The 13,140-nt window shown below is 40.8% G+C and overlaps 1 protein-coding gene across 2 annotated transcripts; it reads right to left on the minus strand.

The window, feature by feature from the left end:
• Window positions 1–2,229: 2,229 nt before the first annotated feature.
• LOC129591474 (uncharacterized) lies at window positions 2,230–11,167 on the minus strand. Of its 2 annotated transcripts, XM_055487140.1 has the most exons (7): window positions 10,413–11,167; window positions 7,773–8,095; window positions 6,249–6,333; window positions 4,834–5,274; window positions 4,191–4,485; window positions 2,905–3,264; window positions 2,230–2,594 (listed from the first exon to the last, which is right to left on the minus strand). In XM_055487140.1, the coding sequence occupies exons 1-7, from the start codon at window positions 10,454–10,456 to the stop codon at window positions 2,388–2,390; spliced, it is 1,755 nt and encodes a 584-aa protein (XP_055343115.1). In that variant the 5' UTR covers window positions 10,457–11,167; the 3' UTR covers window positions 2,230–2,387. The 2 variants fall into 2 exon arrangements, with proteins under 2 accessions (XP_055343115.1, XP_055343116.1); XM_055487141.1 differs by lacking the exons at window positions 7,773–8,095; window positions 10,413–11,167 and adding an exon at window positions 6,828–6,964.
• Between the last annotated feature and the right edge of the window lie 1,973 nt (window positions 11,168–13,140).

Raw genomic sequence — 13,140 nt, forward strand, 5'->3', positions numbered from 1 at the left:
TATTAATTGCATTATTTGCATAGATATTTCGAATTTGAAAGTGAATTTCATGAGACGGTTTTCGTAAATTCGAGTTTCGGATCGTTAGATCAATTAATTTTACGACAAAAGAACAAAAATATGCGCTGCTGCAAGCAATCTGAAAGGCACATTTACCTTCCATTCCCACAGCCACGCTTATAAGCTTGTCCAAAATTCTTCCCACAGTCTTCATGGTTGTCCTGGGCAGCGATATAACGAGCCGCTTAATGGCATGTACCACGTACTTGACGGTAACCCTATCATCGGGCAATTTGCGACGACCTTTTGCGACTATAACAGCAACACACTCATCTTCAACCCCGAGAAACATTATCTGTTTCATCGCACCGCATCTCCACAGGAACAGACTGCGAAAGTGTGGCATGTCCTTTATCCGCTCGAGCACATCAGCGATATCGGGAATATCACTAGTGAACTCGCGAAAGGGGATCAGCACGCGACGAAAGCAATCCTTGGTAACGGGCGGTCCAAGTGGTCCCGCCCGGCGAATACGCTTCAATGCGGAATTACTGCCGTCTAACACACGGTAACGTTTGATCGTGTCATCCGACAGCAAAACTTCGACATCCAAGAACGTAAATTCCGGATAGCTGTGGACATGCGCGGAACATGCGGGCTGCCAAGATTCCGGATAATCCTCATCAAACACTGACCAAAACATCGATTCCATTATCGATTTCAGTGGTTTTGATGTGATAACATTTTCCCGATAAGCCCACTCTACGCAACTTTTTCATAGGTACAAGACGCAGTTGCTGCTGCATGCAACCGATGCGCACCCAACAGTGGTCTTTTTCCACTCCACAGACATACCCACGGTTTACAGTTCTACTGCCGCCCACAGTGTCGTCCTCAACGTCCACAACGAATCGGCTGTAAACATTCGTCAACAGGAGAGTTGTATATATTCGCGCAAACAAGAAGTTCTCCATGATAGGCAAAGGATTTACCCAAATTCTGCTGGTGTGCACCTGTCGCTTGGGCAGTGAATCGAGGTTTACCACATAGAGTGGAGAAACTCAGAAAAATACCCAGGCTGTTAGTTAGATGGGTGCATAGTGACGTACATTGACGATGCGCAACTGCACTGATGATTGTACAGTAAATAAACTGGCGAAAGATCCGTAAAAATGTATTTTTTAGATAAGTTCTGGATTCATTGTATTTATCAGAGAACAGCCACTGTCATCAATCAATAAAACCTATCCGAGGCGCATTACTTAGAAAGTTAAAAATCCTGACATTTATTTTAAATGTTAAAACTCACAAAAAAATTAGGAGTCGTGACATTTGTTCTACATGTTTGAACTCACAAAAAAAACACTAGTTTTTATATATCTTGTGCTGGTTTCTTCGCTAGCCTTGTGCTCTATATTTTTATGTATCCTATCCTTATGTATCCAATCGCCAATTCCTATGCGGGCAGTTCCTATGCTTGTTTAGTTCTGTGTTTTGCATAAAACAAATGCATCGCGGCACATCTGTTACTTAATATTTCCGCCAATTAAGTTATGATTACATTTTGCACCAAGTTGTCACCTTATCGGATAAGCAGCGAAATTCAAAGAACAGAATTTTCAGACATTTTCACGTGAAGCTAAGAAAATCAGATCTGGAAAACAATCTCGAACCACAGCTGTATTACCTTTTCAAATTTTAAAATGAATTTAAAAGTTTCAGAATTTATTTTAAAACGAAAAAACCGTGGATCGATGTAAAATCGCTCTTCATACTTACGCGCATTCATGTTCAGAATTTAAGGAAGGTCGTTCCATAATAAGAGTTTTGCTTTGCCTGCATGCATTTTTAGCTTCTTCGAATTTGCTTACCGCCATGACTGCCGGACCGGAAATTGCGCGCACAAACGGTTTTCGTGCCAATGTTTATAAATCATCTGACTACAGCATATCACAAACAGATAAAAAAACTGTTTGGGAGTGAGCGAAAGTGAACGCTTTCGTGCGCACGAAAGCCTGCTTGCATGCTTGTATACAGTACTAACTTTGTGCTATGTACCGGGTCAATTCTTAAAAGGACGATACGGGCATCATACAGTTGTCAACGTCAACTACTGTAGCGCATGTCGAATTACACCGAAACCACGCGAAAGGTCGCGAAATTGTTTGCCGAGGTTGAAAAGGCAGTCACCGGTATTTTTTAATGACTTTTATTTGTTTTTCTACGAAATCGGCCGTTAAAATTTTCTACATGTACATAGCACAGTTAATTAGCATGAACATTTCAGTCAGAAAATTTTACAAGATGTATCAGAGAAGATTTAGCGTAGAGTGCGTCAGAGACTCAGAACTAAACAATCCTTACGTGGCGTCAGTAACGTTCGGCAGTTATAACTGCACAGCAAAAGCTTGACGCAAAACAGCATACTTATCGGACAGTATCGTGTGCTGGCGGTAATGAGCAATAATATTATGCAGCGAAGTAAACTGATAATTGACACTGCCGATGGTGAATTTTCCCGTCTCCGGCACTCTCCGTATGGCGAAATGGTGTACCTGTTTTCCGTGCCGCATGCTTAGCGTAAATTCGCCCGCCTGTAAAAATATCATTACCTTATTTCACAGCACTTAATTGTGCTACGCAGAGGCAAGCACAAAACAATACGATAACAAGAATTATAATTAAGGCTATTTAAATGCAAACGCAATAACTGGGAACATAAAAAACACAGTGAAAAAATTAAGGTAATGCAGAAACAAGATTTTTTCAATTTCAAAAATTCGGTGTTTCAGTCTGGATGCACCATACTACCGGAAACTCGCTTCAAGCAAATTATATGATTAATTTTTATTATTAAAGATTACCATAATTACAGAGTACTTTACGAGTACTTTTTGTACGAACCCGTATGGAACTATTTCGCAATAAGAAATCCCCTTCTTGCCCGAACTGCAGCAGCAGAAACTCGCTATCCGGTCGGCTAATCGGTCCCAGGTACCAGTCATCCAAAAATTCATTCCGGTCAGCATTACCCCGCGCTCGCATCCGTTCCCTTAACGCACTTCTCAGCGGCTGCCAATAATTCGCCGGTGCCCATCCCTCTTTATCACGCATACAGATATAACACCATCCTCCAATATTTGTCCGCATCAGCACTCCCGTCTCGCCGCTCATAAACGACAAGGTTCCCGGCATGGCGCTGGACAGGGGATACAAGGAGCGGACGATACTGCCTTCGCTCATCTTCTGGACACTTGTGATATGCTAGAAACAACCAACCATACAATTCTGTTGTGTGGCAAAATTTTACGCTGTGTTTTATACCGTTATTTTACACCGAACGTATTTTTTTTCAAGCAACGAAGTGCATATAAAAACGATTCATTTTTACTGCGTTGAATACGCTGCTCTGTGTATCGAAGTTTGTTTGATACGGACCCAGTTAAGAAGCGAAAATCAAGCTAACAGTCAGCGTAGTGGAACTGATTGGTTTGTAACCGTATTGACTGTTACGCGCTCATCTGTATCGACATTGTGTAATCCATTTGATTTTAACGGTTATTTCTCACACTCAGCTGCGATCCGTAGCCTTCCGAACCCCGATTGATTTCCCTGACGACAAACTTATGGCGTATCGTAAAACCGGCGAAATGATCTTGACGTCGCCTCATTCCAAACCCATATAAAATTCCATAACATTTTACAACCCTTGTTGCACTTTTTTGCAACCGCTGCTTTTGGTCGACGAATTCGTGCTCTAAAACGTTTAGTTGTAACCTGATCAGCTGTTCGGCGTACGACAAGGCTTTGAATCGTGGAAGCGGTTGTACTCGTTTGTTATTTCTCGTACAACGAGTAACACAGCAAATAAAGCGGCTTTGTCACACCGGGCAATAAAGCGGCTCATCAACCAGCCAATCAACAATCATCCTTTGATCAATCGCTGACATAAATCCCATAAAACGCTGTATTAACCGGCGATCGAGTTACACGGATGCGCAAACACCATGCACAAATTTCCCTTTGATGACGATTAAACCAAGTTCAACTGGACGCTTTTTCCATGAAGGATGAGTCAAGTTTAAAGCTTATATTGACAACTATCCGACAATACACTAACCGGTGAATAGCGCTTATTAGTCAAGTTCAGTTATTTGTTGATGTGATCAAACGCCGATCACGTGACGTACCGGTTCGGTGTACAGGGCGTCCTCGCTGCAGCCGTACGGTGTGGCATAGACGTCTTCTTCCTGGCGGAAATGCGGCTCAAAACACGGTGACCGCATCCCCAGGGGTGATTGCTCGCGAATGCGCTGCATGCGACCGCCCGGATTGTCACGCGAACCGTCGTGAACGCTGCGCTTGGGTTTGTTCTTGGAGATTTGCGAGTAGAGAACGTGGAGGGGGTCGCGCGTGCGCAGTTTTTCTTTTTCGGTTAGTGAGGAGGCTTCCGAAGGGTGTGGCTCGTCGTCTTTGACGTCCCAACTGAAAAAGAAGCTTACAATCAAATATGCGCTCCAAGATGTACGAAGTTTTACTGACGTATAGGAATAAATTTAATACTGACGAATAGAAATAAATTTAATTTTATGAATCAGTTTCTTTTATGAAAGACGATTTTATGGACGTTGTAATTTCTTTAAATCTACAAACAGTAGATTAGGTCCCAAGGAAAACTATTTGCGGAAAATAATTATCGCCATCAATAATATATCCATTTAGCTGTGCTGATTTTGCTTGTGAAAATGATAAGAATAACATTCGCTTTTCAAACAGCGGAAAACGGAAAAATCGAGGAAGAACATTTTAAAATTCGAAAAAATAAGAGTGTACTTTTCTTTATTATTGCCGGATGCCAGCTCCGGTGTAAACTGCAGCTGAATATAATTCAACGTTGAGATATCCACATTCCGTGACGGCAACAGTGGGCGTGGTGCATGGATAATCGGCGTAATTAAGGGGTCTTTGACGATCATCGGTGTGATAACACCCAGTTGATCCGAGGGCGCCGATGCCAGTTCCGGGTGGTCATCCTCGCGGGTAGGCGACAAACTGTTGTTGGAGCGACCGTCCGGGTCCGTGTCGCCGGGGTCGGTGGTGGGCGAGCGCGAGTGCTCATGCTCCGGCCCGTCACCGTCGCCACCTCCCACGCACACCGCTGAGTCGTCAGACTGTGAGCCGGAGCCGGACCGGCGGTCCAATTCGGTTTCGGGTTCGCCAGCCTGGCATCCGCCGGATACCGACAGTAATTCGTGCTCGGTGATTTCCGAATCTCTGCAATCAAATAATTGCTCAAGTGCCTATATAAAAATTCAATTTACATACACCATATAACTGATTACTGTATATGTACATGTACATCACTAAAATAATAATTTACTGGATTACACAAAAGCACGTATTTTCTGCGGAATTTTATTCCAGTACTAACACAGCTTTTATTTAGGTGCTTTGATTGGTAATATCAGCTTTCTCTAGAAGTAAAATGACTTATGCGATTTATGAAAATTAAACCAATACTTCTGATTTCGCAAATACGTTGTGAAACGGTTATCGTCTGTATTTTAAGAATATATTTATCATTCTGTTGTCAACTTAATTCGGCATTTCTGACAGAAGCTGTTTAAAATTCGCACGCTCCATTCTTTCTCGAAGAATTATGGAAATGCCAGAACATCAAAGCCCCTAACAAGACGCATTTATGTACAATTGACCAGAAGCCGACCGGCGAGTTGTCTTTCAACGCGCATATGTAATTCTCTTGCATACCCATCAGCATGCAGACTGACCCACTTCTGATGATGTAGCGCTGGTCCAACAACTCGGTCACAGTGCGTACCACCGATATATATTATTTTGTCTCGTTGATGAGCATTAATTTATGCATAACCACTGGCGTAAGATGTTTTTCCAGCCCATACAGATTAAAGACGGCGGAGGGTACTTTTTAACACTTTAACGATCGGCGCGATCGGCCGTTGAGGCGGCCCAACGAACGCCACGCTGCCCGGATTAGCATAAAATGCCGGTCGCTAATAACTGTATATTGTCATATGACAGTAATTATAATTAGTCTGTTGCAAAACGTTGCATAAAATTTTTCGCACAAATGCCGATATTTTGCTCTGGTACGCGTATTTATTAATAATTTTATTTTAATTATTCCGTGCTGGAATTTTCTGTGGCAAGGGCTAGAGTTTGTGCGAGGTATTGAACATGTAATACTCGTAACGTTAAATGGTACTTACGGCTCGTCCAGCCAACCGTTGAGATAGGAGAACATTTCGTCAATGTCCTCTTGAATACGCTTGGTTTCTTGATAATCCATCGAATCTGCAATCAACATAACAAGTCTTTCTGTAATCTTTGAAGGCACCATAAGCAAAAACTACCCGCGAAAAAAATTGTTTTACCGAGCAAAAAAAATCGCGCAACAATTTACGCAAATAAAAATTATAGTATGTTAATTAAAATTTTGCACAATCATACTACAATTATACATAATATAAAAAAACGGAAAAATTACCATACAAAAAGAAGTCTGAATAAATAATGGTTCAAAAGAATCTAAAAACTGCAAACAAGCTTTAAAAAAAAATAAATTCAGTTGTTGACGTCCGTGCTGCGAAAAAATGCCAACGCAAACTGCATAACCATTTCCAGCGAAATTTTGCAAGAAAGCCAACCAAGTGTAGAGAGCGCGGAAAAACTTGCGAAACCGTTTTTGTATTTTCCTTTTCCAAATAAGCGAAAACGAACGGCGCTGACCATGCGAAATCATTAGCGCCAAAATCAAGCATTATTCTTGGCTACGCAATATCGCTCACCGGCCTCCTCAAGCGGAACCATGATTTTAAAACAGCAACAATACAAGCCCGGTCCAAAAAATACACCGTTAAAAAAAAGAATAAAAATATTCTGCTAGGATTTGCATGAATTAATGATGCTGCTGCGCAACTCTCACAAGTATACCGGCGAAATGTATGTTGATAGGTCACAGTGGCCGGCGCGCATATACAGTCTGTACAGTGTAAGCAGAAGAGCAAGATGATGCAATGCGGCATGCAGCCTGCGCATGATGCGGAAATTGGGTTGTGACAAAAGAAATCGAGGGGGTTGTGAATCAACAATAATTAAATGCGCCACAGCAATTTCCTAGCGGGGCCATCTTAATTACTCGATCACGATGCTGTGCCGCGCGGCGCGCTGCTTGATTTCACATTCTTCACACTGTACGCGCGCATGGCTAACTTTCCTTTTCGCTATAACGATTAGCCAGGTGATTATCGGATTAACACGTATCAAAACGATATAAAAACTCTATCTAGAAGCAATTCAAGAAAAACTCGTTCGAATTTGCGGTTAAAAATCTGCAATAACATAAAAAGGTAAATCGGTTGCACCTGAAAACTAAATTTCTAATTTTTCTGCCAATATTACATGCGAAGTTTTTCCAAACTAGCCGAAGTCAAAATTATTTTATTCATTTTGCACCCTTTAATTCGTTGTTATTAGATAAAACCGAATAAAAATTATTATTTTGATAAAAATAAAGACTAGTACAAGTACGTATAAATAATAAATCTATTTGTTCTCTTAAAAGAAATAATTAGTAAGAATAATAAAACTACAAATTTAATGACACAACTACTGTAAAAGACTTTACGTTATAGATTAACGAGTAGTATCTGTAGTATATGTATAAGGAGATATACTAAATGTATTTATTTCTTATTTGGATCGCCAGTTTTTCGTTCAGCTTTTTTAACCACCTGTTGATGACAGATTCGACCGACTGGTCGCTCCATTACTCAGATGTTTCCTCGGCGGTTTCTTCCTTGGCGGCTGCGTCCGGCGCTGACTGCTGGCGGCGGAATGTGACTCGGCCGACTGATGCATGGCGGAATCGGGTGACACACTGTCCCGGCGTCGTTCCTCCTCCGTCTCTCCATCCTCACCCTCCACCGAGCGGCAGTGCTCGGCCAGCGCCTCCAGTGCCGCAGACGGGTAGCTGTCATAATCCACTCGACTAATCTCCGAACAATCGGTTACACCGTCTTCGGAGATGAGGGTGTCTTTGCGGCTGCCGGTCTCGCTACAAAACGCATCAATGCATGAATATAACGTAACAATCGGTATCGGATGATAGCGGCGATTATCGTTTATTAACGCTAACCGCCATTTACCGGTGATATCCGCTTTAACGCCAAACCACAGAAAGACTATCAAATGTTATCGGGGTTATGTTTCGCGGCGGATTCGGTGTCGCATCGCGTTAGTGTCATGAGTGTAAATCACGAAATACACAACATATGCACAATAATTTCTTTTTCGACTGTCATGTCAGTCGGTGAAATACCAATCAAAATTATTCCGTTGCTGAATTTTCTTAGGAAATTAATTCACTAAGTTTTTAATACGATAAATTTTCTGCGGGAATTGTTTGTATCAGCTTTCTGCAGCAGTTATTTATTTATAGCGCCTGTTTAAATCCCGCTGCTTAAATTATTTCCGAGTAATTACTGTACTTTGAAGATTTTCTTTGAATACTTTGAAGATTTTCTAGTAAAAAAATCTATTAATTTTGTAGTTTATAACTCGCCTTAAATATTTATATATATTTTTGTACAATTTGTAGTACAATATTTTAGATATTTTCATTACAGTATCTGTAAATGTATATACAGTAATTGCACTCTGCTACGAAAGTCAATGGTTTCGAAAACAACAGATCGAATGTCCAACAATTTTTTCCAAGCATTTGTGGTGTTTAATTGAGTTATGATTTTTTGCCGGCAACGAACTTTCCTTGTACGGCAGCAGAGCGGCCACATCATCGTTTAATTAGCACCTGAGTGGTGGTCAGGGCAGCGTTAAGTAAAAATTAACCGGCGGAGCTGCTGGGTGAGCCTGTTATTTGCCGTGTCCATAAAGCAGCTGTATACGGCCATTAGGCACGCTTTAGCCGGTGTTGATGCGGCTGTCTCACCACTCTGTATCTAAAGATTCTAAAGCCTATCCGGTCAAACCGTGCGTGAAAACGAACGCACACTATCAACAACACACAAACAGCGCGTTTTTTACTCGTCTCTCTCCCGGATAAATAATATGCTAAGTGGCTGACAATTACGCAGCCCGGCCTCACCGCTGGCTGTTGTGGCTATTTTCTCAAGTCAGAAAAAAAACGAAAAACTGCCGTCGCTAGCTGGAAAGTGATATTCATAACCGTCAGGCTGTAATTGTCGCTGGTTCGATCTTCCGATCGCCGAACAAGCGCAAGCAAATGTTGTGCTGCGTTTTTATATGCAAAACAAACATCGTGCAACAAATCTTAAAACAATTTTTTATGATGATGTAATTTTTAAGTAGTATTTTGAATGTAGCTACAACTTTTACCCAGTTTAGCTTATTACGATAAATATGAGCAAAAATATGACTAAGTATCAGAATTTTATAATTATTGCATATTATGTTCTCATTGCAAAATTATTTACCTACTCTGTATACTGAATTTAAAGCGAAAAGTGAAATACTTATAAAATAATTTAAGATGTTTATTTAAAATTTTGTGACTCGCTTTTCGCAGTTTTGGTTTATGTCTATGTTCAAAAGTTAATAAGCGTAAACAAGCCTCACAATTTATTTTATAACCGTCTTGATTTTTGAACGAAAATTTGATTTAACTGATATGCTAACTTTTGGACAAGGTATAGGTTCTTTTTTGTTATGTCACATTGCCATTCAAAGTTATTAATGGGCTCCAAAAATTCCCATTTCACGGTTAATTATATGCCACAAAATCCTCCACGGGCACTGTTGCAACGTTTACACAAATTAACAAGAGCATAACGAAAAACAAACGTTATGTCACACCGCAGCATGTCGCTAAACTAGTTATGCTAATGCTGCGTAAAATCCACCTTTCATCGAAGAACAATGCGGTTTTATTAGCTCTGATTCTTGCATAAGGAAAGATATAAATGCCAAGAATCAAATATACTCATTCGGTCATGTTTACAAGTGATAAACAAGACCAAATAAATCATCGCTAATTAATTGTCGTAAGGGTTATGCAATCGTACAATAAAAAAGTTTATTATTATTTCGAAAATGCATTGGAAAAATAGGCCACATTATCTAAAGTCGCTGTTGCGGATTTTAAAATAAATGGCTTCTTGATGTATTAATCAACGCAAAAAATAATTCAAATTAAGAACTAAAAAGCGTGATTAATTCCATTATTTGACAATAATTTATATTTATGACAATAATAACTCATAATCTCGTACTACTGAAAATATGTATAAAACCACATATATGTTCAAAACTCAGACCTGAAGGACAAAAATCTCTGAAATAGAAAATTCTTCGAAACAATAAGTATTAATGCACTTTTTCAAACCGAGCCTTACCTGATAACCGACTGCGGTGCGGCTCGTGCCTGTTGATTTCCCATTGGATAAATCGCAATTCCCACGCCACAACGCCCAACACAATACGCAACACCAATATAATAATAAAGAACAATAATACCCCGTACAATAAAATAATTCACCCAATATTACAGTACAAATCACAATCACACTACAACTGATTTCCACCGAGAGCAACACCAGCCACAACAAACGGCGCTAAACGCTATCGATTAGCCAGACAAAGGCCGCTCACTGCACATGCCACCGCATAATATCTGTGTCAAAGATGAAGCAACATCTTGGTTGTGTTTTTTTGCCGGCGTCTCTCGTTTTCTCAACTACCACAGTCAGTAGCAGCTGCTATGATGGAGAGCGCAATAAGCACAACGTGCAACTGATCGCCGCGATGATTAATGCCTCCTTCTCGTACAGCGAACCAGATCGCCACGTACAGGTAAAGCGTATTCACCGGCTGCTGTTATATTATTAAGCCATTAGATCAATTCGCCGGCGATCAACAGCGCAAGTGGACTATCATCAAATCACATCGAACTGATGCAGCTGAGCGGCGCAAATAGAACCGGTGTGCGCTGGACAATGCAAGGTCTCCTCGGCTGTCTTGTGGCTTTTTCCCTTGACATTGTTTGTCCGGTTATATCAGCTGTCCACTTTCTCAGGTAAACACGGTCTTGACTGTATTGTCAAGGAATTTGTCGGCATACGACAAACAAATAATGTAATTTTCACGCTTTACAGTACAAGTGTACAAAACCATGTGTATATGGTTTGAGCGGTGTTATTTATGCTTTCGTGCCGTGCGCAGTAACGCCGTTCTGTTATACCAGGCTTCTCTTACTGGAAGCCATCCGGATTACCATGTTTTCTTATCTTCCGGATTCTTGTATGAAAGTTTAGGGGTTTTTTGTTGGGTTGAAAGTTAGAAACGCATGACAATCGGTCAGAGTGCTGACGCTAGCGTTCGCAATGTACTCTGTATGTGGTGAATGTTACATTTTGGCGTGCACACAACACATACACACACACACTGACGCACACACACTCTAATAACCGGTTCCCCAATCTGTGCACGCGGTTCCTGGAGTCTGCCGCTGCTGCTGGAGTTTTATACGTTGGCTAAAATGGCGGGACATATTGTTGAAATTCTATACACAAGCGCCACGAGCGAGTACATATACATAGCATATCAGACTTGTGGTGTGGGACGTCGTACATCATAATCCAATATTCAAGAATGCCAGTTATCGGCAAATTTTGACAAGCATGCGGGAAACAAAGGTTGACCAGGAGCCTTTAAACCAGAGGCAGACGTTAGGGGCTGGCTGCATGATACTTCTGCCAGTCGCAGAGAGCTTGCGTGTTTGAAAGGGTGTTTAAGAGTTGTACAAATCCCCGTGCGGTTTAAAGGGCAACTTTGCATTTTAACGCAATCACTAATTTTCTTAGGAAAAGGATGGTGATCGGCAGAAGAGGTGAGGTTACCATGTACTACAAATCGAAATGTGACAGAAGTTCGCTATCCAGTAGCAAATCACAGAAACATTATGCCTATACGTGCACAAAAAATAATTTTGGCACCAAACTTTACGCAGTAGCCATGAAAACCCACCCCCATATATCCCTTTAATTTTATCAGATCATTTAGGTTTTTTATGCCTTATCTTGTTTTCTTATGTTTGTTAAATTTTATTGTGCATAGGTTTTCCTGTGTTTTGTAAAGTTTCTTAGTAGGATACATTTAGAATACGTAAAGGATGCTTCACAGATGCGGTGGGATACAGCAATGAATGGAAAAAATTCAAAAAATTGTGAGGATACAGGGGGATACGCAAAAGATACCGTGGGATACGGCGCGATACTGTGGATACCGAAAAAGAAGACATGCCTCGAAAAATTTAACATGTACACAGTCGTACATATCTTTTAGATAGGTTAATAAAAAGCATACTGAGACATAGCACAAATGAAGGTCTGTTATATTACATACATGCGCCTTCATTCCTGCTATGACTGAGAGCAGAATAAGTAAAGGTCTGTGTTATCATGCACTAATACAGTTTCTCTGTATTATCTGTCGAAGTCTATCGCAGGCCTCAATTTTGCCGGTTTTCTGTGCGGTTTTGGATATGATCAAAACCGGCTTGAATATTTATGCTTCTCTAATCAATCTTACAAAGCCCGTGACGCCTTATACGTACATCACCGCTGCAGAAGAATTTGGGTGCATAATTTTAAAGAAGAGTTTACAGATGAGAGGGGCTATGTAAGGGTCAATGAGACCAATGCAGTATCTGGAGAAACCGTCGAATCGGTACTGACTACTGATTGATACGGATGACGAAAGCCCATGTAGCATACGTGAGTTCTAAGATCAACTGCCTGTCACCCTGGCATCTTCGTGGAGATAATTAGAAATCACATATTTGCAAACCGGCAATGAGTTCGTTTACATAACCCTCCCTTTTGAACTGCAAAGGCTAAGTGGCCATTAAACAGTTCAAACCAATACACTTTACTTCTAGTAAGTTTAATAATTTTAGCGACAACAGGATGGCATACAAATGTTACCGTATTTCAAAATTAACAGCAAAACGTTTTTTGCTGCAGAAACCAGTCGGTTGCTCCAGTAAGTTAAAACAGGACGATTAGATTAAAAACTGCAGTACTCGTAGCAGAAAGAACTTTTCCGTGGTCCAAAAATATTATG

The sequence above is a fragment of the Paramacrobiotus metropolitanus genome, unplaced genomic scaffold (genome assembly GCF_019649055.1).
Source record: "Paramacrobiotus metropolitanus isolate TYO unplaced genomic scaffold, Prichtersi_v1.0 Parri_scaffold0000046, whole genome shotgun sequence".
In the NCBI taxonomy this organism is placed as follows: domain Eukaryota; kingdom Metazoa; phylum Tardigrada; class Eutardigrada; order Parachela; family Macrobiotidae; genus Paramacrobiotus; species Paramacrobiotus metropolitanus.